This window comes from Pipistrellus kuhlii, unplaced genomic scaffold (assembly GCF_014108245.1).
Source record: "Pipistrellus kuhlii isolate mPipKuh1 unplaced genomic scaffold, mPipKuh1.p scaffold_m20_p_10, whole genome shotgun sequence".
Taxonomy (NCBI): Eukaryota; Metazoa; Chordata; class Mammalia; order Chiroptera; family Vespertilionidae; genus Pipistrellus; species Pipistrellus kuhlii.
Window position 1 is genome coordinate 6,421,635 of NW_023425405.1, and position 25,572 is coordinate 6,447,206.

The following is a 25,572-nucleotide window of genomic DNA, read 5'->3' on the forward strand; positions in this document are numbered from 1 at the left end:
CATTAATACACTGTGTTAGATAGTGACCCTCAAAGACATCCACATCTTTATTGGTTTTCCAGGGTTATCGTCACAAAGTGCCACAGAGGGGTTGGAGGAAACAAAAGATATGCTTTCTCTCCAGTTCTGGGGGTCAGAAATCTGACAAAAGGCGTCAGAAGAGTTGCACTTCCTCTGCAGGATCTAGGGAGTAATTGGTCCTTGGCTCTTCCGTCTTCTGTCTTCTGGTGTCTCCCAAAGCTCCTCTGGCATTGCTCCAATGTCTGCCTCGGTTTTCACCAATCAGTTCTCAGATACAGAAGATTGGTGCCTTCTTATCTTTCTTGTCTTGTATCTGTCTTTTCTCCTTTTCTGTCTCTTTTAAGAACTCTTGTCATTGGATTTAGGACCCACCCCAATAATCCAGGATGATTTCCTTTAAGATTCTTAGTTTAATTATATACATGTTTCCGAGAGTACAAAAAGGACCATATTCACAGATTCTAGGTATTAGGAAGTAAACATGTGGCATGTCTTTCGGAGGACCACCACCCAACCCACCAGTGCCCAAAACCCCAGAACCTATAATACGTTACCTTAGATAGCAAAAGGGGGTTTACAGGTGTGATTAAGGATCTTGTCAAGAGGCGATTTTCCTGGATTATCCACAAGCTTCCAATGTAATTACAAGGGTCTTTATAAGAAAGAGGCAAGAGGGAAGGAGAAATGCCAATGGAAGCAGAGGTCCAAAGTTATTACTTCTGGGGAGAGGTCAATGGCAAGTGGGTGGGTGAGAAACTGCTGTTTTTTTAGAAGACTTAATAGAATTAATTACATATGATTTAAAAAAAAAAAACCTATGGTATTGTGAGAATGTTTTTAGGAGAAAGTGAATCTTTATTTTTTATTTTTTTGGGAGAGTGGAAGAGAGGGAGGAGAGAGAAACATTCGGTATAAGAGAGACACAGTGATTGGATGTCTCCTGCTCAAGCCCCTACCAAGGCTGGGGAATTTGCAATCCAGCCCCTGCAACAGAGGTACGTGCTCTTAATGGGGAATCGAACCCATGACCTTCTGGTCCATGGGCCAACACTCTAACCAGTGAGCAAAACTGGCCAGTGCAAAACTTGTGCTTTTTAAGTTGTTTGAAAAGTTCCATTTATTTGCTTTGATTAGATTACTGATGCATACAATTTAAATATAAGAAAAAGAGGCAAAAGCAAAATAAGCCAGTCAGAGAAAGATAAATATCACATGATCTCACTCATATGTGGGATATAATGATGAACAAAATTTGATGAACAAGAATAGATCCAGAGACAAACAGTAGGAGAGTTGGGGGAAGGGGGTTAGAGAGCAACTAAAGGACTTGTATGCATGCATGTTAGCAAAACCAATGGACACAGACCTCCTGGGGTGGTGGGGCTTGCACAGGTGGGAATGGCTGGGAGGAGGGGGGGGGCGGTCAATTGGGGAAAAAGGAGACATATGTAAAACTTTAGATAATAAAAAATAATATTAAAATTAAAAAGAATAAAAAATTAAACAACAAAAGAAAAAGAAAAAGAGGCAGAGAAAAATTCCAAGATTGGCTGTGGGATACTGCACAAAACTAAGCCAAAAAGATAAACAATGCTACAAGAGCTCCATCTTTCTATGTGGTTCTTCTATTTTCTCCAGCTGTAAAATATATTTATCACTTTCAACTCTTCTCTTGAATACACTTTTAATAAAGCAAGCAATGAACAAAAATAACCCTCCATCATGAGTGTTATCAAATGACTTAAAATATCCTGAGCAAACAGCATATTTCTTTTTATGAAATCACAAGCTATACCATGTTTTGTCTAGTCTAAAAATTTATGCACTCTATCTATAAATAATTGTGCATACTAAATGAATCAAAGTATTTCCCCAGCGTTTTTATGAACATATATATATATATATATATATATATATACACATAACAGTACATTTCTCAAATTTTTCCTACTCATTGTAAGTCTCCTGTTGATTACCCATTTTGTAATTAACTTCAAGTACCTTTCTAACCTCAGCTTCATCACTATGGGCCCCCCCACCTTGTTTCTGGGCCACTTGTCTGAGCAGACAATGTGTGAGGGACCATGAACTCATTTTAATGCAACCAAAGGAAACCTCAAGCAGAAAAATAAAGCAAATAATGAGTTCTAAGGTTTCATAAAGGTAGAGTAGGACATTGACTTTAGGGACATCTGGTTTTTGGTGAAATCATCCCTCTGTATTCATCTGTACCATTGAGGGCGTCTTACCATGGCTTCCAAACACCTATGCTCACTACTTCCTACACGAAGGCTAGCTATCTAATATCACTGCCTAAGTGCCTGTTCTCAAAATAGAGTCCGTAGCACTTATCCTGCCCATAGCTTCCATGAAGGTTCTCTGTCTGCCTGCCCATCTGTCTTGAGGGCTTACAACTCCAGATGGACAGGAAGGACTAACTTCCCTTCTCTGCCCAAGGAAGTAAGGACATTCTTCTAAACTTCTGTACTCTCATCACTTTCTTCTACAGTAAGGAAATCTGCACCCCCTTCCCCACCTCACTGCTCACTTCTCCCCTGTGGATTAGCCCCTGTCGCCAGTGGGTACCTCCAAAGCGAGATGGCTCCAGCTTCACGCTCCATAGACCTGGGCTTCCTCACACAGAGTGAGCCTCCTCTCCACTCCGTGTGGCCTCTCCCTAGCCACTTTGGGGTTCAGTGTTCCAGCCTGAGACTGGACCAGTACATTGGATCAGCCTTGCTGTCTCCAGTTCAGGGGGAAGGGATAGGAAACTTCACTTTGCATAACCCAGCTCTCCTCGGAAGCCTTGCACTTACTAAAGCTGATACGTTGCCCAAACTGGCTCAGTGCTCTCTCGGCATGCTTTCTGCAGCAGAGTCCCCGGGGCAGGGAGGGGGTGGAGAATGAAGGGTAAGATTCCAGCACCGAACCCCACCCTGGGCTGCCAACAATTACTATAAAATTAAGATACGCCGGAGGCCCAAATCAGTTCCTGAAGGGGAACTCCTTCCCGCCCGAAGCTCGCCCTAACTCAGTTAACCCACCAGGCCAACCCGGGATCCCTTCCCAAAACAGCATTAAAAAGGGGCTCCCCCATGTTTGTCTGGTGCTGGTTTAGTGTGTGTGTGTGTGTGCCCTGGGGATCCCAGACAATGCGCTGGTGCTCACGGAGCAACTGGAATCTTTTACCCAGCCCGCTGGCCTGGGGCTTTATTCTGGCGCGGGGCCCAGTGTATCAATATTGTGGTTTGCAGCCCGTTTTGGAAGCCGCTGCACTCAGCCATGTGACAACCCCAAAAAGCGGGTCTGGCACCAGAAGTCTTCATCAGATCGTGAACTTGAGAGCCCCGCAGTCAGCTGTTTTTGAATCGATGCCTCCCTCCCCGTAATCGTTAGCAGGAGGCGAGAAGGCTGCAGCGGGAACACACCTCACACCTATTCCGCCATTTGTGTTTATGTCTCTGAAGCCTCGTAAATCTCCTGGGCCCGGAGCGCTTGCCGCTCCAATAAAAGCGTTCTCTGGAGGGCACTAAGGCAAGAGTCTGAGTTATGAGCTCGCTCAGCACACTTACCTGGAAGGAGCACGTGGCCCGGCTCCAGGCTTTGTCAGGAAGATTTAAGAGGATCAGCTTATTTACGGATGGAAAGCCGAGAGCAGAAAGCGAAGCTGTGCATACTAGCCACGGCCATCTGGTCTGGTGGTCCCCCTGGAATTGGTCCCAGTTATGGGGCGCAGGCTAACGCAATGTACGAGGTACGAGTCATGGCGAATGGCCAACTGAAAAGTGGCAAATCAGTGGATTAAGTCAGCGCTGACAGCTCTCAACTTAATGCTTCATTGATTCCACTCACAGGAGAGATTCCTTGTCTGTTCAAACAGCAATCACCCGATAATTATTGAACGCCAAGTACACACTCAGACTTGTTGAAGACAATGGGGTGGGATGGGAGGGGGGCATGTTGCAAAGGAATTACTCATACTCCTTGGTTTGAAGGTGTTTCCAGTCGAATTGGAGAGTTGTCATCCACTTGGGAGGAGAAAATAAGAAATCAAGATTTCAGTCAAGAAAGTGAAAAACAGTTAGTCAAGTTTAGATGTGATTCACCTCCGTGTGACGATGGAGACATAAGTGCATGCCAGCTGGTATTTGTTGCTTGGCCAGACTTAATAAACTTCACTTTGACATGCTATCCACCCATCACGAGGACAGTAGCCAAGAGTGAAACATGTGAACAACAACCCTGAATGCAAAAGCAGTTTCAGCATTTGCTGATTTGGGGGCAGCTTACTGGCAGAAGTACATTTATTACCTCACAACAATTAAGTCTAATTATGCAGACCAATAGTTAGACTAAGAAGGACACAAGAAATTCTTTCTAAATGACTTTTCCCTCAGAATGTTCCCCTTTAAAGTTTCAGGTTGTTCCATTTTTGTAAAACAGAAAGAAAGAGAGAGAAAAAAATTTTCCATTATGGACAACCCAGGGATCATTTTAAAAATAATAGTTTAAAAAAGATAAATGCTAGACTTTTGAAGTTGTTTTCTTGATAACCGATCAAAAGTGACAATCCTTCATGAATGGGTGGAGTTGTTTTGTTTTACAAAATTCGGAAAACTGCGTTTGAAAAGGATGCTGGGAGATTCAACCCTCTTCTTGTGTTTCAGCTCCGTGTGTTTGCTTACTTGTGCCCGCAGGCAGCAGTGACCACTCTTGTTTGTCAGGGATTGTGGTTTACTTTTATTCCCCCCTTCCAAAAAGGTTGCATAAGCTGTACAGATGCCACCAGAGATAAGCCACTTTCTATTAACACTTTATGAGGCATCTTCCATCTGAATTTCTAGGACAAGTAAACAAAACAGTTTCACATTTGTCGTTGTGGAAATTGCAAAAGCAAGCCAGCATCCTTTTCCAACTCCTGCTCTTTCTGTCACTGGTATCTCCTCGCTTGCTCCAAGACTATCATTCTTAGAGGCTTTTCCAGCCACCGAAGGACAGTGGGACATCCAGAATGCCATTCTCTGCCCCCGCCCGAGAGCCCGTGGCCGTAAGCCTGAGCTCTGTTCCACGCTGGTCGCATCCAGGTGGAAATTAAAATAGAATGGATGGGGACCCAGTTATGTAAAAAGTCACCTCTGGTCTTCTGTTCTCTCATGGGGGTTAAGACCAGCTGGGGTGCTGCTGGTATCAGTTTCCAGCGCATAAGTCTCTGTGATCTGCAGCAGAAATTCTTACAACAGGCCCTTAGAAGTCTCGCCCTCTGATGGACTGCCAGAGGCAGAGTCCAAGGCATATCTGTGCAGGCAGACTTTTTTGCTTAGTTTCCCAGGGACTGAGAGAAAATGACCAGAAGGAACAGGCTCCTCTGGGTTCTACAACTAACACTCCACAAATGTCCTGAGTGGGAAACTCGATTTATGGCCGGCCAGCTTCTTATCTGGTTGGCTTAGCCCAGATGGTCAGAGATGACACCCACCGCACGGATGCAACCCCTCCAGAGAGCTCCTTTGAGTGAAAGAAATACCCTTGAAATATGGCTCTCCTAAATATCCTTTGCTAGAAGATAGCTCCAAACATCTTACCCCTGCTGGAAAATGAAGTTCAAGTACATGTCGTCTTTGTGGAATGAAGGATGCTTCAGTAACCTGCACCAATGTTGACTCACAGGGTGCTTTTTTAGCTAACTAATCACGGTACCTGGACTTATCAGGAGATGTCATGCCAGCTCCCATTTGTGAACAAGGAATGGCATGACCTCGGCCACATCTTATAGATATGGGCACCTGAAGCTTGCATCGCACAGGAAGCATCAGGTCAAATCCTACTGGCCAGTTAATGTTTTGCCCTCTTTCCAAATATGAAGTAAAAAATAATAAGTAGAAAGGGATATCCCGCTTGAAGAGTTAACAATCCGACATTGTAACTGTGACTGGGTTTGGATCTGACCCCTTATTTGCTGTGTTTCTCCAGGCTCAGTAAACCACACTGCCCACCAGTGCCAGTGGAGGTGAAGCACTGAGTATGAAAAGATTTTGAAAGAGCGTCTCACTTTCATAGTCCAGAATAAAGAAAGTATCTGTAACGTCACATCTTCTTTTGTCCTCTAAATAAAATGTCATATTTTACACCTGACACTATTTGAATACACTTTCTAGTCCAAACATTTAAAGAGGTTTCTGCAATGAAAAGAATTTATTTTAATTGAAAGCCAAAAGCAAAAGTGGAACCAAAGATACAGGAAGGGGGCCAGAAAATGCTAGCCTGTGCCACCATGGAACTGGGTCCCTCTCGCAGGTAGACAGACCCTTGTTAATGCCTAGGCTTTCCTCTTCCTAGGAGTGCAAAGCCACTACCAATGCAGTGCTCCCCACCACACACACAGCTCTTCCCCTGGTCCTCTCAGCCCATAGACAGTAATGGGGGGGGGGGTATGAAAGGGCATACATGCAGACCACCATCTGCCTCAGGGAGACCTTCTCAGGAGACCCACCCAGGCTGTGCACTCCATTACCATTTAGCTCAGTGTTATTCCTCACTTTTAAAATCACAATAGAGGAGATACATATATATAACAAAAATATATGCATTTGGTTTAGTGTCAGGGAACAGAAGACTGAAGGAGATATCTGTGAACTGTGATGTAAAGAACCATGGGATCCAAATGAGAAATTTAGACCCTGAGGCCCAGTGATCAGGAATTTGATTAGGGGAAAAAAAAAAAAAAGAATTTGATTTAGATTATGTAGCAGTATATTCCGTTGTAAAGAATAAGACCCCTAAAGTAAGATTCTTTTTATTCTATTACTTTCTTGCTGAGTGATCTTGAGCAAGTTCCTTAATTTATTCAAATTCATCTCTTTATATATAATGTGTGTTTGGGGAGAGAGAGAGAGAGAGAGAGAGAGAGAGAGAGAGAGAGAGAGAAGAGAAGAGGGAAGGGGAGGGAAGAGAGAGAGGTGAGGTGAGGAGAGGGGAGGGGAGGGGAGAGAAGATTAAAGAAGACTAGAGAGGACTGGAAGGAAGGAGAGGGGCAGAGCTAGAAAATCAGAAGAAACTCTGGGAGCACATACAAGGGTCCCAGTGCATGAAGGTTCATAATGCCCACACAAAGTAGGCACTCAGACATCTGTTCATTTAGTGAAAAGCCCTCTTCTTCAGGTGCATCAACTCCTGGGAATAAGTCTCCTTTGCTTTAGAAGTATCAGAATGCCCCAATGGCCATAGATTATGCAAAAAAGAAACAGCACCACTGGGCCCTGAAGTTGTGCCTTGGATTTGAAAATGGTTGGCCTAGTGTTCTTAGACGGTAGGAACAGAACACTCAGCGTTCTCTCTAAACGCTTTATCAGAATGCCTGTCTGGACAGGGCTGGATCCCTAGAGAAATAATGAAGGCAGCATTCAAAGGACCCCACTCCCAAACTAGATTAAGTAATCCGGCTACGTGGCTTACAGCATGCTGCGCTTCCCGTTTATCACACTGTACTGTAATAGCCTGCTCACTTTCTGTCTTGCCAACCAGACTGAGAACTCCGCTACAAGATAGCTGTTTTGTTCCCCACTTTTTAACTCATAATAGAGGCCCAATATATTTTTTTCAGTTAAACACACACACACAACAACAACAACAACAACAACAACAACAACAACTTCTTTAAAACATCTACAATTAAAATCAGCCTAGAGTATTACTATTCTCTACTCTCCCGGTCCCAATATTGCTTTCTCCTCCCTCCTCCAGTCCCCTGACAAAGCAATCACTTCTCTAGTTTCAGCATGTCGGCCACTTAGCTGTCTGCTCAGAATGTTCCTCGTCATGTTAATTCACTCAATAAACTGTGTTCAAAACCAGGATCCCGTGCACTGGGCCCAGGGGTGGAGGTACAGCAGGAATGCTCCAGGACGCCTCCTGGAACAAAGTGAGCTTGGATGAAGGCTCTGAGTTTCAGAGAGGCCACTAGCCAGGCACCAAAATATTTCTAAATCAGTAACTACACCCTGTCATCAACTTGACTCTAAAAATTACAATGTGGCTCGCTAGTACATGGTATTCACTCAATAAATATTTGTTGACTAAAGGAATGAATGGGATAGATAGGAGGGGAGTTTCAGTGAGCTCTTATTGCTCTGGGCTGATACAGGAGATAGGCAGCAAATTAAATCCTTTATTTGAAGATGAGTGACCCTGTGCACTGATTCATGCACATTAAAAGGAAATTAATTAGAAGGTGACCAGCGGGGCCTGACATGCCCTGGAGCCAACCTCCCGCTGTCCCTCCCCGGCCTGCTGCACCTGGGGCAGCGCCACGGTTCAAAGGGCCTCTGTGGAGTGAGTGGGGTCCCTCCAGCAGGTAGGGCCCCGTAGCCTGGTGAAATCCTGTGGCCCCACCAGTTACCGGGCTTCCTCCTCTCTGGTTCCAGGGTGCATCACTGGAGAACCACCACTGTGAAGTCACCACAGCTTGGCAGCCCCTGCACTGAGCATCTGCCCCCTGGTGGTCAGTGCGCATCATACCTACCGGCCAGTGGGACAGACAGTCCCTTAGCCAAAAGCAAGACATTTTATTTGGGTAAGCTGTTATGTTCACCTGAGAATTTACAAACATTTCATAAGTCCTCTGAGGAGCAGGTGATGCCATTGCAAAACATCTCCTGTCACCCACTGTGGGAAGCAGGGCTTTCCCACACCACAGCTAAGCATGTCCCACTTGCCTTCAGAGTTCCCCAGAGGCTGCAGAATGCCGGCTAACTAGCCTTCCTGAACGGCCAGGCACCATGACCTTCTGCCTCCAGGGCCTCTTTGGCTCCAGCAAGGACCTGGCTGGGTTTCATACTCTGCTTTACCAGCCATCTCCAGTTATTTTGTCCTAGGCCAGTGATGGCTAAGCTCATTAGTCAACAGAGCGGCAAACTGCAGCTCTTGAGCCTAGAATCTCCTCTCCATGGCTGGTTTGTGCCCTCGAGGGAAGGGATCTTGTCTTTATAATGTCCCACAGACCTTCCTGGCCACAGGGGAGGTGTTTAGTAAGTATGTTTTTAAAATCTGCCTTCAGTTGTAGCCCTGCCCAAAGTGTCCAGGGCAGCCACAATGTGGACTGGGGCAAAGGATCAGGACACAGCTCCCCACTGTTCTAGAACTCTCCAGACAGCTTTCCCTCATTCTCCCTTGCCTTCCACCTTCTCACAGTGCTTTCCAGGATGGGGAATGGAAGACAAACCCAGGAAAGGAAATCACGCAACCCCGGATGAATGTGGTAGGTGGGAGGCCAGACTGCACCCTTCCTTTCGCTGAAAAGGAGTGCTTGCAGAGCTGACGTTGGTCCCCATCCGAAGGCCTTTCCCCTGTCCTGTCCTCCAAAGCTTCCTGACGCAATGGGACCTCCAGCGGGGTGCTGAAAGGTCAACTTGTTTGGTACCAACTCTGACTCAAAAAGATGATTCTCCTGTGAGGTGCAGGAGGGGGAAAGGAACGGGGGCAGTGAGATTTTCCAGCCGCTCCACCCGGCGGGTAATTAATCCAGAGGCAACGCGATGGGTGGAACGCAAACATCTCCCATTCCACCCCCGCCCCGGCCCGGGGCTGCGGAGACCAGCCCTGGGGCTGAGCTCACTGCACCTCCCGTTGCAGAAACCCGCTCCGACCCGGGAAGGTCTTGAACTCAGCGGGGTCTGCGGGAGACCTGCCGCCCGCGCCCCCCGCGGAGCCCACTCTCCGCCAATGGGAGCCCGAGGCCTGGGGCTGGGGGCGTGCGGGGCGGCGAATGGACCAATCAGGCTCCCCGCGAGGCCCGGAGGAGGGCAGGGGAGGGGAGGGGAGGGGAGGCCGGGGGCGATGGAGGCAGAGCTACATCAACAGCAGCTTCTCACCTTGGAATGCGAGGGCAGCTCCCGCACCTCCCGCACGTCTGCAGCCTCCAGCCCTCTCCCCCGCCTCCTCACCCTGCACCCCGCGCGGGAGGGGAGGCCGCCAGAGCCCCTCCGGCTGCTGGCCTCCTTTTTATGCTGTCTGCGGGGAGGCAGGCAGCGGGGGAGCCCTCGGTGCCGGGGAGCTGACCTCGGGCCCGGCGGGCCTCTCTCGGGGCGGGGAGGGCCGGAGAGGAGCGGCGGGGGCTGCGGGAGCCCATGCGGGGGCCATGGGCCGGGCGGCGGCGCTCCTGGGACTGTCCCGCCTGTGCGCGCTGTGGGCAGCCCTGCTCGCGCTGTTCCCCTGTGGGGCCCAAGGGAACTGGATGTGAGTATTGGGATGGGAGGAGGTAATGGGGGTGCACGGGGTAGGTGGCATTTGGGGTGCCCAGCCTCAGCGAACTTTCAGCCCAACGCGAGGGGACCCAAGACGGTGGCCCTGGGGCGGGTGAGCGAAAAGGGGGGAAACATCTGGGACTGGGGGAGGAGAGCAGGCAGGAGAGCAATGTGCAAAGGGGGGGCGGCTGTTTCTTACAGGTGGCTGGGCATAGCCTCCTTCGGGGTCCCCGAGAAGCTGGGCTGCGCCAACCTGCCGCTCAGCAGCCGCCAGAAGGAGCTGTGCCGGAGGAAGCCCTACCTGCTGCCCAGCATCCGCGAGGGCGCGCGCCTGGGCGTGCAGGAGTGCCGCCGCCAGTTCCGCCGCGAGCGCTGGGACTGCCGCGCCCCCGCCGCCGGCGCCCCCTTCGGCTACGAGCTGAGCAGCGGTGAGTCCCGGGACCCCGGGGGGCCCCTCCTTCAACTCCCGTAAAATAAAGAGATCGTGCTTGTTTGGTCCCGACGCTCTCTACATCCCCCCAAAGAGGTCCTTGCGTGGACAGGCTCCGGGAGCCAGACCCCGAGGGTGCAGGTGCGGTCCCGGGAATGGGGGGGGGGGGGGGGGGGGGAGTAGATGAGTCTCCAGGTCCGGAGCCTGGTTCTCGCTCTCGGACCCGGAGTCCTTCCTCCTCCTTCCCGCTGGGCCCGGCTGGAGGGGAGGAAAAATCCTGATCCTGAACCCCGTCGACCCCTCGGGCCCGCAGCGCCCCCCTACCTGGGGGACCAGCTGGAGAAACAGGATGATGTCGGCGGCCGGGAATGCCGCGGCCGCAGCTGCTGGGGGCTGAGCTGCTCCGCTGCGCGCCGGGCCCTGGACCAAGGGCTCAGTGCCGCGTCTGGTGGCTCCTGGGAGCCCCGGGAGACGGAATAAGGTGATTTTTTAAAAACGGATCGAACTGGACAGCCCAACGTGCCCCTAACCAGAGCGCGATCGCCTCGCTCCCCCCTGCTCTACGCTCAGCCGGGCGCGGGAGGCTGCGGCGCGTAAAGTTCACTCCCGCGTGCAGGAGGCTCGGTGAGGACCCAGGAACCGGGGGTCGGAGGTGCTCGGGAGTATTAGCAGATGCAAGGAATCGTAGGGCCTGGGCGCTGGGACACTGGTGGTTGTACACATTGGTTCCCGTTCTCCCTGCACCTCTGGCCCCTCCCCGCCCGGCTCCTGCAGGCGCAGCCGCCCCAGCCCGGCCTCGGCCCTGCTGCGATCTGGCCTGCGCGCCCTTCCGAAGGAGCCCGACCCCCCGCGGGGGGGAATAAAAAAAGGATGTGTCCTTCCCAGCTGCTGACATGCAGGGGCATCAGCTGTTGAAAAGGTTTATTGGACGACGGGAGCGAAACTGTTTCTACTCCAATGTAAACATCTCCAAAGGAAAAAGAAAAAAAAAAGTCGCCTGCAGAGTCTCTTTGAGTCCGTTTTATGGGTGCTTTAATGGGCCTTTGATTTTCAAACGCTATTGCTGGTGTGCTAAATACAGATTCAATTATTTTCCTTAACAATATATATATATATTTTTTTGCTGGTGACATTTCCATTGTCTTTCTAATGATCGTTAAGCCTGTCAAAGGGTTAGCGAGTGCCATATAAAATGTATAATGGTTTCATGTGGATATCAGGATTGTTTTTCATGATATTCTAAAGAGACGAGAGTCTTTAATGTGAAATTGAACTTGTATCATTTATCACCCAATCACTTTGGTCTTGGTTTAATTTTGATTTGCTTTCTGGTAGGCATTACTCATGGGAACAAAACTGCACCAAATTTTTCAGCTTGTGTTTCGTGAGAACACATTTTAAATTTTAAAAGAAAGGTGATCTGGACTCTTTGGGGGCATTGCATACCATTTCCGGTATCCACACAAAGAATTTTAAATTTGACGTGTCTTTATTGGGCTTTGATGGTCTACTAGGCACTGAACTAGGTGCCGACATAAATTTCCTATTTAAGATATTTTTTGGTCTGAGAATAACCAGTATAGGAAGGGATACTCAAAATGAATGCTGCTTTCTTAAAAGACTGCAATAGGAAATCATCCTTTCAAAACATGCACTCCTTAAAGCGTTCATTGACAAATTGCTCCCCTGACAAGAGAATGAGGAGGAGGCTCCGTTACGAACATAAACAGAGAGTGGTATGCCTCTTTCATTTCGCAACCCCCTTTTTGTTCTAGGCACCAAGGAAACGGCGTTCATCTACGCGGTGATGGCTGCGGGCCTGGTGCACGCGGTGACCCGGTCCTGCAGCGCAGGCAACATGACCGAGTGCTCCTGCGACACCACCTTGCAGGGCGGGGGCTCGGCCAGCGAAGGCTGGCACTGGGGGGGCTGCTCCGACGACGTGCAGTATGGCATGTGGTTCAGCAGGAAGTTCCTGGACGTCCCCCTCCGAAACGCCACGGGCAAGGAGAGCAGAGTGCTGTCAGCGATGAACCTGCACAACAATGAGGCTGGAAGGCAGGTATGTGCTAGGAAATGGCATAAAACCCATTGCTTTCAGGTGCATATGACAAGGACGATACGTGTGCATGAAACTGTCCAAATGGTTTAAAAACAAACCATACTTGCAGTCTAAGAAATATATGTGTGTGTGTATATGTATGTATATTATGTTTTGCTAAGTGTGTAGGACTGTAAATCTATCTATATGTGTTTTTTTCATGAGCCTGTACTGACCACATTGATTTAGTTTTAAGTTCTCCATCTAATGTGAGTTCAGTCTTGTTATAGAATGTATTTGTGATTCTATACTTCATATGCCTGAAATGCTAATTATAAAATCATAGAGGTATAAGTGCCTGGTGGGTTCCTTGGTTCCACCCCCTTAGCTGATTAGGGGCAGAGCCTGAGTAAGATCTACTCAGTACCTGCCCTTCTTATGGGATTGGGTCGAATTTCCTCAAATGGACTTTGATTGCTTTTTTACATCTACTTTTAGTGAGCAGTGGTTCCTGTTGTCTGTTTTACTCTCACTTTCTCTAGCAAACATTCTTAAATACCTTTGGAATACACAATACTTAACTAATATCTTTTTTAAAGTAAGGTTTTTAAAAGGGAATCATTTTTTTTAAAGCTATGTCGATCCATTGTAAAATTGATAACTACAAATAAATGTAGAGAAGCTCTAGATGTATTAAATATGTGGATATTTGAAATTATAGATATATTTCAGCAGGAAGCAAATTTGAAGTACCACCATCTTATTAACTTCTTTTATGATTCTGGCCTTTTTATACTAGGTTTTCTTAAAATGGAATAAGTTTGTAGCTTAATTTAACTTTTATATATTTACTGTAATAAATATCAACACAATAAAATTTGAGTTCAACACCACAGTTGAATTACTTGGCAATTCACAGTGACTTCCCTAAAATAGCCAAAACTTTTTTTTTTATGAATATATCTTTTCTATCTTATAATAATCTTTTCAGGACAGGAATATCAGCACACAGCATATACTACTGTAAATGCCCAGTAACCTATACAAATCCCATAGTATGATTTCAACCTGCTACCCTCTCCTGAAATAAATTAAAACAAGTTTCAGTATTTCTCATGAATATTTAAAGTATCTGTTGCAGGGTTTTTTTTGTGTGTTTTTTTCCCCCCACATTTTTGGAAAGTGAATAAATGGAACTCAGTCAGAATAGTTGAGAGTTTCAGCCAGTTTTCTTTATTAACCACTTTGGTTTAAAATAGAAAGCCAGCTGGCATGGCTCAGGGATTGAGTGTCGACCTATGAACCAGGAGGTCAGGACTCAATTCCAGGTCAGGGCACATGCCTGGGGTGCGGGCTCCATCTCCAGTTTGGGGCATGCAGGAGGCAGCTGATCAATGATCTCTCACATCATTGATGTTTCTATCTCTCTCCCTCTCCTTTCCTCTCTGAAATCAATGAAAATATATTTTAAAAAATACAAAAACAGCCGAAACCGGTTTGGCTCAGTGGATAGGGCGTCAGCCTGCATATTGACTGAAGGGTCCCGGGTTCGATTCTGGTCAAGGGCATGTACCTTGGATGCGGGCACATACCCAGTAGGGAGCATGCAAGAGGCAGCTGGTCTATGACTCTCTCACTGATGTTTCTAACTCTCTATTTCTCTCTCTTCCTCTCTGTAAAAAAAAAATCAATAAAATATATTTAAAAAAAATACAAAAACAGAAAACTCAGTAACTCTATCATTGTAACACATCAAATTCAAATTTGAAATTTCTTTTTTTTTTTAATATATTTTATTGATATTTTTACAGAGACGAAGGGAGAGAGATAGAGAGCCAGAAACGTCGATGAGAGAGAAACATGGACCAGCTGCCTCTTGCACACCCCCCACTGGGGATGCTCGCAACCAATGTACATTCCCTGGACCGGAATCGAACCCGGGACCTTTCAGTCCGCAGACCGATGCTCTACCACTGAGCCAAACTGGTTTCGGCTCAAATTTGAAATTTCAATTCAACTTCAATGTTTAATTAAGTTGCAAAATAGGAAATTAGTAAATAATTATGTAAACTTTTTGTTTTTGTTTCAAAATTTTAAAAGCTAATTTGCCTCATAAAGTCACTCTTGCTTAACACCATAGTTATGCATATGTATCTTTTCCTTAAAGTTTTATATTTTAAAAATTAATTCATTTTTGCTGCAATTTAAATATTATCTAATTTTTATTAGATAATGTTAATATATTAATATAAAAGAGGTTAAATGTGGTTAACAAATGTTCTTTAAAACTTGAGTTAAGCAAGAAAAAAGCATCAAAGTAAATTAAATTAATATATTTTAAAAATAAGAAAACAATTAAATAATGTTTATTATTAATTTAAACCTTAAATATTTGTTAAATTGTTAGAGATTTTAAAATTTTTAACTAGTAAACAAAACTCAGAAACTCAAATTATGATCTCTTTAATGAAGTCATCTCTGAACATATGAAGTGTCGTAAAGTCTCTAAAATGTATTATATTTTATTAGTAATAGGCAACTATTGAGTTTTATTCCATCTTGTGTGAATTTTTAAGTTATGTAACAATATTTGCTTTTGTAACTATTAACTTGGATCTTAAGCTAGTTTTTATATTCTAATTTTATTAAACATATAATACAATTATTCAGCATCAATTTTAATTCATTTTTGGCACAAAAAAAATTTTCTCACATTTCCTAGGTTTTTGCTATTACTTTAATTATGCAGAAAATAATTTCATTTATACAGTTATACACATTTTATATAAATTAAACTTCCTCTATTAAATTTTTTTCACATTATCCTAAGTCAGCGATTTTCAACAGATGTGCCGCAAGAGTTTTTAAAACATTAAATACCCGACTATTTAGTCAGGGGCACTGACCTCTTTTCCCTTAGATTATCAATTTTTTTAAAATGACAACAGCCAACACAATTGCTGTGCAGTGTGAATAAATCAAAATTATACCTATTTTCTTGTCAGACAGGCTAAAAATGTATTTTTTTGGTGTATTGAAGAATTTTGGTAATTAGTTTATGTATGCCGTGAGATGAAAAAGGTTGAAAATTGCTGAAATAGATAGAAACTTAAAATATTAAAAAAATATTACCTGGATATTTCAAAGGTATTACACTGGTGTTTTTATGGTCTTTTCTCATAAAGTATTACAATTGAAAGCATTTTTGTATTTTTCTTTCTTTTGGTGGCCAAAAGAATAAAAACCACCACCACCACCACAAACTAACCAGGTTTCCAGGTTATTATCTAAGATGGAAGAACGATCAACTTCATTTTCAATACTGTCAAATAGGATTTTAAATTATAGGCACATTCTGAGTCAAGTTCAAGGTCTGCATTCAATTGAGTTGATTTCCCTCGTCTCAAAATCCCAACTCCAAATGTCGAAAAGCGTTCAGAGAAATGTGGGTACTGGCGCTTAGTAGTGTTGTGAGTAGGATAGATGATTTTCTAACCGCTGACCTTAAATTCCCACTTGGTTCCTGACACCATTCCTAAAGTTATGACTCCAAGAATAATGTTGCCGGATGGTGATTGGCTAACAGAATGATGTGATGTCTTCCAGGGGCAGAACTTCTGGGAATAATGTGACTTGGAATATTTATGGGTATTTCTTTTGGTGTGCTTAAAATATTTCCATTCTTCCCATGTCCACCTCATAAACTTTTAAGTTTTCCTACCCCATAATTTGTTTTATGATGACTAACTCAAAAAAGTGGGAAGGGCTCAACCCCAAATTTTCATTGACCTGTTTCAAGAATATTTATAAGTACTTGAACAACACATAAGTGTTTTGCTTTTCAGCAGATTCAATTATATTTTTCAACTAAATGGCATAAAAGGGGTCAGGGGAATAGATATTCTACCTATACCCATCCAATCTTATGTCACAGTTTTCATAAAAACTGAAATCATGTAATATTGACAAAATGAAATGCTCATCACGAAATGTTTTACAACAGTTTTTTTGTCATTTCTGTGAAGTCTGTGTAGAGCAATATATTGAAAAAAAAAATCACAGCCTGCCGTGTTACCTGAGTTAAAATTGTGGGACCAATCACTCCTTCGACCACTTCTCAAACATTTTCTATTTTTATCTTTAAGCATTAATGATACACTTTTCTTATGTCACTTCAGTAGAAACGAATCAAACCAAAACTTAACACGAAGGAGCCCAGTAGATTAAATGTTCCCTTCCTAATTGTTCTCCCATAGTTAAAAATATTCCACCAAAATGTGCACATCTGTTTGCAATAGTTAACAAAACATTCCTCTGTTAATATCGTTATAAACCTTAACAACTCAACTAGAGTAGAGAAAGGAATTTTCTCATAACCACACACAACTCATTTGGTCGCTACTCTCTTACTTTTCTTGTTCCACGCAAAATGATGATGCTATCACTGAAGAATAGCTATTAACATTAACTAATATTTCTGAAAATCTCCAAAATATATATATATTTTTTGAATTTCATGCAATTTTATTAACTATACTTGCATTTTCTACTTAGGTTTTTCTCTCTTTTACTAAAATGATCCAGTTTCATATACAGATTTTATAACATGTATCATCAAGCTTTCCTTATGAATGACAACTATCTTAGCCACACTATTTGCTTTTCTGTAAAACTGGAAAAATGAGTACATGTTCATAATTACCTACATTTCTTCCAATAAAACTAAATTAAGTAATATCATCTATGGAAAGGTGCTCCGAGAAGCACTAAGCTCTAGTGTGTGTGTGTGTGTGTGTGTGTGTGTGTGTGTGTGTGTAGTGTGTGTGTGTGTGTGTGTGTGTGTGTGTGTGTGTATCTGCCACTAAACTCTGCCTTTCGTCAAATTCTTGTAGTGGTGATTCGATTGCTTTATTTTAATCCCTATTGTCCGAGTTTCTTCCTGAGAGTATTACGGGGATATAATCATTTACATCGCATGTCAAGTTATTGGGATTCTCCTCTTTGAAGTTTATTTGTCTTTCTTGTCTAAAATATGCATATGTTAAGACAAAATCACTATTTCTTTTTTTTATACTTTTTGTTAAGGACAAAAAGATAATAGAATTCAAAAGTAATCAAATACAAGTTCTTTAAAACGTCACTCCTAAAAAGTTATAGTTAACTCCAGATATTTAACTCGGCTAGTTTCCTATGGCAGGAAAATTCCCCCAAAATTTTGACTGAGATTCAGCAGGTTTATACCATTAAATTTAAAAGTCAGTCTGTTTGTCCTCCAAACCTATAAAGTAGCGTATTGCCCTTAGGGGCTACCAGTGCTGTGGACTGACAGTGGTATCGGATCAAGGTCTTCCCACACCATAGACCCCCCAGCAGTGGCTCTTTTGTTTTAAAAAGGTAGTTTTTCTTACTTCCTCCCAATTTAGATTACCAAGAGAGGATGAATTAAAACTGTTTAAGTGAGTTGGACGAGTTATTCATTAAATATTTGGAGAGCATCTACTCTGTCTGCTATGCTTTGCAAATTGCAGAATGTTATTTGAACTGGTTAATAAAAGAAAAAGTCAGCTTTTCAGTCATAACACCGAGCCAAGGGCAGCTGTAAATCACGAGGTGATGACTGTGAGGAACGCTGATCAGGTTTAAACACATGAATGTAATCCTTGGACTTTTGGCTTTCTTCGGACAATTTGTTTGGTTATTACCTAGTTTTGGTTGAGCCCTTTTTTCCCCCTCATGTCCTTAGGGCATTTAAAACCTGAACAGAAGTAGACAGATTGCATTCGTTTCAACATTTTAAAGCACTGAAGGCTTTGTGAATATCAAATGCCATAAGTTTGATCAAATGTGCTTATGTGCCATACTTTTTACTTTCGTATCATTGAAAGATACATTCTCACGTGAATTAATAAGAAGTAGACATGTCCATTAACTTCTCAGTTTTGTGAATTCAAAAAGAACATGTGCGCTGCAGTCTATAAAGAACAGGGCTTAAAATACTATTCTGTTTATTATTTTAAACACCAGTCAGAAGTATCAAATATTGCATAAATCAATACCGTATGCTCTCATTCAAGTTGCAAATATTATAATTTGTTTGAAATATTCTGTCTCGTTAGATAGTTCAGAAACTTTGGATAATGTGTTAGGAAATGTAACATTCCCACAAACATATCAATGTCATGTTTGGAACAAAATAAATAGCAAAGTATAAAGCCCTGTCATGTTATAGTTTGGATAAGAACTGTAAGTGGGATTTAAGCTGTGAGATTTTACTTTCTTGGGTGAGCTTACACACACAATTTCCAAGTTATTGAATGGGTAGATCAAATTTTTCACTTCACCCAGCATGTTGACAGACATCAACTCTGCAGCTAGCCCTGACAATTTATTAATCTGCTCTGCCATCCTCTGGAGATGGAAGGAAGCCGTGCTGACTAGCCTGGTATGTAAGAGGTTTGGAACCCTAACACTTTTGAAGTCTCTATATTGTTTTTTGCACTGTTAGTCCCATTTGAAACTTATCCTCAGTCTTACTGTACCTTCTTCACAGACAGGGGGCGTTCCTTTAGACCTTAAGGTGTGCCAGGCGGTGATCTGTGTAATCTCATTTAATTCTATGAATTGAAAAAATCATGTAGATACTATCTCCTTTCTATGTTAGGATGGTACTACTGACCCATCAAGAATATGACGGCCAAAACCGGTTTGGCTCAGTGGATTAGCAGCGGCCTGCGGACTGAAAGGTCCCGGGTTCGATTCTGGTCTAGGGCATGTACCTTGGTTGCGGGCACATCCCCAGTGGGGGGGTGTGTAAGAGGCAGCTGATCGATGTTTCTGAAACCTCTATCCCTCTCCCTTCCTCTCTGTAAAAAAGCAATAGCATATATTTTTTTAAAAAGAGTGTGACGCATGTTTTGAATTAATTTTCCAGATGAAAGGAAGGATTTTCTGGAAAATAACACTCTTTGGGCCCTTCTTCTTTTGCCCAGCGTTTACAGTGAGCAGACCTAAGAACTCCCAGTCAGTAAGTCTCATCCCTTGGTGCCCATTAGAATCCTGAGCCGCTTTGTGGAAACCAGCACCTGGACCCACCTCACCGATGCAATCCGAATCCCAGGGTCTGAGCATTGGTTATCTGTAAGGTTCCGCAGATGCGTCCCTGCACAATGTGAGCTGAGGATGACTTCCCTATATCAGTGCTTCTCAACTTTTAATGTGCAACTGGCTCACCCGAGGATCTAAATAAAACGTGGATTCTGATTCCAAGAGTCTGCATTTCTTACCAGTCATACTGGCGCTGCTGGTCCATGAACCACACTCTGAGTAGCAAGATGCTAAATGTAATAGGAATATGGAGGCATGTGTGAAACCCCCCCCCCCCCCCCCCCCCCGACACACACACTCCAAATTAAACAAGATATCGGGAATAAAAATCGTTTTCCTGTGTTATCTCAGATAGTCTCTAATAACAACATGAGCCTGCCCCACTACCTCAAATTTGACTTGGAAAGGTTTGCTAGGGTCCAGAGAAGGACAAAACATTTGATCGCTCAGCAATCTGGCAGATCCTTTATGTTCAAAACCACCGTTTTTCATACAGGAGGAAACAGACCCAGAGAGTGAAGTGATGAGGTGAATTTGCGCCTATTATTGAGTAAAACACGCCTTCTGAGTGATATTTAACTCAGTTCCTGTCGATTTCAGGCTGTGGCCAAGCTGATGTCGGTGGACTGCCGCTGCCACGGCGTGTCCGGCTCCTGCGCGGTGAAGACCTGCTGGAAAACCATGTCCTCCTTTGAGAAGATCGGCCACTTCCTGAAGGACAAATACGAGCACAGCGTTCAGGTCTCGGACAAAGTAAAGAGGAAGATGCGCAGGCGAGACAAGGACCAGCGGAAAGTGCCGATCCGCAAGGAGGATCTGCTCTACGTCCACAAGTCCCCCAACTACTGCGTGGAGGACAAGAAACTGGGGATCCCGGGGACGCAGGGCCGAGAGTGCAACCGCACGTCGGAGGGCGCGGGCGGCTGCAATCTCCTCTGCTGTGGCCGCGGCTACAACACCCACGTGGTCAGGCACGTGGAGAGGTGCGAGTGCAAGTTCATCTGGTGCTGCTACGTCCGCTGCAGGAGGTGCGAGAGCATGACCGACGTGCACACCTGCAAGTAGCCGCGCCGTCCAGGCGCGGGCAGCGCGCCTCGCTGGCCGCAGGGGAGCGCCACTCTGCAGGCCCAGCGCAGTCCACTCTGCCCCGCAGAGTGCCCTGTGCCTGGTTGGTGTCGAGCCCCACACTGAGCATGTGGATGTGGGGGGATTCCACGAGTTTGGGGCTCCTAATTTGGCGATCTGGGAAATACATACTAGTATATATAGTGACCTGCAAGGAAGATCATCATCTGTCTCCCAGACCAGAAAGAACGGGAAAGAAGCTTCCTGTAGAAGAAGACCTGGTTCACCTTCAGGATAAGATTATTGACCTTGGGACTCAGTTATGGAACTCAGTAGGGGTGGGTGACTGTGAGTCCTTTTTAAAAGACACGCCTCTTATAGCAGCCAGGAGCGTACAGGGGAATCTCATTTATTCTCTCAGCATTTAATTTTTTGGGTTTTAAAATATATTTTTATTGATTTCAGAGAGAGAGAGAAAGGGAGAGGGAGAGATAGCAACATCAAAGATGAGAGAGAATCATTGATTGGCTGCCTCCTGCACACCCACTACTGGGGACTGAGCCCGCAATCCCAGCATGTGCCTCTGACCAGCATTGAAGCTGGGACCCTTCAGTCCGAGGGCTGATGCTCTCTCCACTGAGCCAAACCAGCTAGGGCTCTCTCAGCGTTTTAGATGAAGAAATCACCTTACATGTCTGTGCACAGAAACGGATGTTGAAAAGGTAACAGAAATGGCAGGTGCTTTCTTTCATTTCAAAAGAAAGGCGATGAAAGAGAATTTTCATAAGTGATACCATATTCCTAAAGAGTGTTTGCTAGGTTTAGTGACAAAAGGAAAGAATCACGATTTAACAAAGTGGATTTTGTATAATTTGGATTTTTAAATGGATTTCAATAAGGAGAATGCCTAGATAAATCTCAGTAAGGTATTGAGTCATCTTTGATCTTCAGCTTCAGAGTGTAACCGTAGACCAGTTGCTATTAGTAAAAACCCGGCTCAGAATTGCTGCCCAAGGGAGGGATCCTGAAATCACGTGGGAAATTAAAGATAAAGCACCCTTTACACGTATAAAACCAGTATTTTGTATAGTATTTTGCTTTAAAAAGTTTTATATTTTGTAAATACAGTTTTTAAATTATATGATATATATTAAAACTTAAGACATGCATTGCCAAAGCCCAAGAGCTAAGGCGATAAAATTATCTCAGAAATAATATTAGCTTCTGTTTTTCTTATTACTATCAACTCTGTCTTTTTATTATATATATATATATAAGTTAATTGAGCAGTTAGTTATATGGATGTGTATTTCTTGCCAAAATATCAGTTTTATAAGTGTTATAGTTTAAAATATGCTGCAGAACATGGAGGGTTGTGTTATTTCAGCAGTCAGATTAGTTAAATTCTGTTTTTAATTAAATGTTTAACTTGTAAAGTTATTATAATAAATTATACAGTGTAGAAAGTCTTCACTGAAAAAAAAAAGAATCTAAATCAGAATAATGATCAACTTGTGGATTTGATTTCCTGGATATTTATTATATTGTATGTAATGCTGCTTTTCCATGTGAATGTTGAATGGCCTTTCTTGTTATAGTATTCATGCATGTGTATTCACCATCTATTACAAGGTTCCTGGTAAAAGTTGCAGGGCAGTGTTTAAAGTTATATTTTAATGTAAATGCTTAGTTTTTTATGAATTGTTAAATATTTCAGTATTATATAGAAAAAAATAGATTTCTAAGTTCAGAATGGACAAAGAAAGAATATTCTTTTTTTCTTTTTCTTTTTTTTTTTTCATAACAAGCTAAAGAAATGTTTTTTTCCCCCCCAGGTCTTATTCTATTTCCTTTCCATTTTATCACCAAGGCAGAGCAATAATGTGTGGATAAGAGCAAGCACATGGAAATATCTCAGGTCTAATAGTAAAATCACGGCTAAACATTTGAATGTGACCCTTAGAGTTTAACAAAATTATTATTCATTGAATGTGATTCTCAGAAATGACAAGTGAACAAATATAGCACTTATTTTAAAAACTGGTTTGCCGTTGTGTAGCATCCACTGATTAGACTAACCTGAAAAACAGACACTCTCCTGCCCTTTTTCTTTTCTTTTTTTACAAAGTAAATCTATTTTACCAGCATTAAAAATAAGCAATATTCTTTAAAAGATGGAGACTGTAGTTTCCATTGATGACCATTTTTTCCCCCATTAACTGGAAAACTTTTTATAATTATCTTGCCAACCAGTTATGAGAATCAGGCAGCCTCTAATTCACAAGTACCTAGTTGCTATTTAGTCATTGTTTAAAAACAGTAATGGCCACCTGGGCTTCTCCTCTCTGGCATGCCTAAGCAGGTTATGTCTTTTGTGATCTTCTTTTCCTTTTCCTCCTTGGCTTCTCCAGGGAAGCGACCCTTGACTTTCCCAGCTGTCTCTGTCACTGGCTGACAGGCTGCCTGTGGCTTGTTTCCTTCCCGTTTGCCATCACAGTGGAGGTAGCACCATGGAGCACCCCGACACTGGTTCTGGGGCCCAAATGTTCTTATCCAGGCCAAGCTGTTTTGCCTGCCTTGTTTAGGGCTCTTTATGTTGCAAGGAACAGAAAAACCCAGTCCAGACTGACAAATGTTGAAAGAAATGTATTGACTTAGTAGCTGAAAAGTCCAGGGTTCTGATCAGTTTAAGTGAAGCCTGATCCAAAAGTTCCCAGGATGTCTCCAGGGCTCAGGTCTCTCCACCTCCAGCCTAAAGAGGCTGGCTTCTATGGGGTTGTCGTCGTCGTCTTCTTCTTCTTCTTCTTCTTCTTCTTCTTCTTCTTCTTCTTCTTCTCCTTCTTTACTATTTTATTGATTTTTTACAGAGAGGAAGAGAGAGGGACAGAGTTAGAAACATTGATGAGAGAGAAACATCAATCAGCTGCCTCTTGCACACCCCCTACTGGGGATGTGCCTGCAACCCAGGACCTTTCAGTCTGCAGGCCAACGCTCTATCCACTGAGCCAAGCCTGTTTTGGCTATGGGGTTGTCTTCTAAGTCAGGCTCCCCGGGGTGCTGGCCACCCCCCCACCGCCATCATCCAGCATCTCCAACATCTCTTTTCTTCTTATCAACATGATACCACATTTCCCGACCTCTATTCTACCACTCATTCAATGGCAAGAGAGATTCCATTCTAAGGAGAGAAGGTGTGTGTGTGTGTGTGTGTGTGTGTGTGTGTGTGTGTGTGTGTTCTTTCTTTTTTGGGTTGCTCACATAGGGAAGAGGGAAAAGTTATTCCTCAGAATGCCTAGCAAAGGTCATCACTGGCTCTGATTGGTTAGTGTGCCCATCCCTGAGCCAATCACAATGGCCACTGGTGAAGCTGGGTGTTATACATTGATCTTCTTGAGGCAATTAAACCTTATGCAAGGGACTGGTAGTGGGGTGTATTCCAACTAAACCCACATAGCTTGAGTCCAAGAGAAAATCTCAAGTGTTATTGACCACGAAAGGGTCCCTAAATGGCCAGCAGCTCAGTTATTAGATGTCGTCAGTTCCACTTATTTGTTTAGAAAACAGCTTTCTATGGTATCACATGGCTCAGGCTCACAGCCAGACAAAGCACTATGGGTACAAAGTGCCTTGATTTGTTTAAATGCCCTTTGTGGTGTTAAAATTAGCCTCATGTAATAATTTTCAACTTAAGAGTTCAACTTTTTTGGTAAATTTGGAACTGCCTGAGGCAATGGTTAGAGTCAGTGATGATTCTTGAAATGAAATCAAGACAATCCCATCAAATGGTATTATCTGTAATCTCTGGAAAAGGAATTTGCCTAACTAAAGCATTTTCCTGATAATAATCTATTTGAATATAAATGATTGCATTATTTCCTTACCCACCATCTGGATTGATAGTTGTTTTGTTTTTTGCTTAAAAAAATGATAATAATTATCCTAAGAATAATAATGGATTTTTATTGCATAAATTAGATGCCACAACCCTATTTTGAAGCTTTTCTAACCATGTGATATTCACAGTAAATATTTTAGGACATACTTTAATTTTCTAAAGAACTGTTAGTACTCACATGTTTGATTTTACGTACTTAGTTTAAAATGTGGACCAGAAAAGCTTTCCATCAGAATATTTATTTGTACAGTTTGGTGAGATGTTGGTACTTTTGCATCATCTCCTAGAGGCCATCATGGAGTGAGGAATGAAACCAGCCGTTTGGAGCCAGTTAGCTGGTTATCCGGAACACTAAAACCCACTTAGCTGACTTGAGAGGAGAACAGTTCAAATCTTGTCTCCGGGACCATGAACACTCCTCGAGACAAGCCTTCCCTATGGAGAGTTGGCTAAGATGCTGTGATTTTTTTTTTTTTAATTTCAGTTTCACTATAGGCCAGATGTGATAAATTATTGCATTTCTTGGAGTGAGGTGACAAGGTCAGCTGAGAAGGACAAATGCATGTGGCATGGCATGAGAGAGACACGGGCACACCTAGGACTCACTTCTTTTTAAAAGTCAAATGCAGTATTATGAAACACTCAGCTAGTACTCACTGTGTCCCAGGCACTGTTCTAAATAGAGCATAGATGCCTAAAGACATTTCCTCCTCACAGTAGCCTCTCAAAGTAGGTTCCATTGGTGTGGTCCTCATTTCACATCTGGGGAAACAGACAC

At 43.6% G+C, this 25,572-nt stretch overlaps 1 protein-coding gene across 1 annotated transcript; it reads left to right on the forward strand.

Annotated features, from left to right (window-relative positions):
- Nucleotides 1–10,114: 10,114 nt before the first annotated feature.
- Nucleotides 10,115–20,976, forward strand: WNT16 (Wnt family member 16). Its single transcript, XM_036425417.2, has 4 exons — nt 10,115–10,251; nt 10,461–10,687; nt 12,465–12,751; nt 20,435–20,976. The coding sequence occupies exons 1-4, from the start codon at nt 10,154–10,156 to the stop codon at nt 20,897–20,899; spliced, it is 1,077 nt and encodes a 358-aa protein (XP_036281310.1). The 5' UTR covers nt 10,115–10,153; the 3' UTR covers nt 20,900–20,976.
- The last annotated feature ends 4,596 nt before the right edge of the window (nt 20,977–25,572 follow it).

Excerpts from the sequence above, each read along its gene's own strand:
- WNT16 (XM_036425417.2), top strand. The coding sequence starts at position 10,154 with ATGGGCCGGGCGGCGGCGCTCCTGGGACTGTCCCGCCTGTGCGCGCTG. Across the intron at positions 10,252-10,460 it reads GGGGCCCAAGGGAACTGGAT|GTGGCTGGGCATAGCCTCCT; the intron begins GTGAGTATTGGG and ends TGTTTCTTACAG. Across the intron at positions 12,752-20,434 it reads ACAATGAGGCTGGAAGGCAG|GCTGTGGCCAAGCTGATGTC; the intron begins GTATGTGCTAGG and ends TGTCGATTTCAG.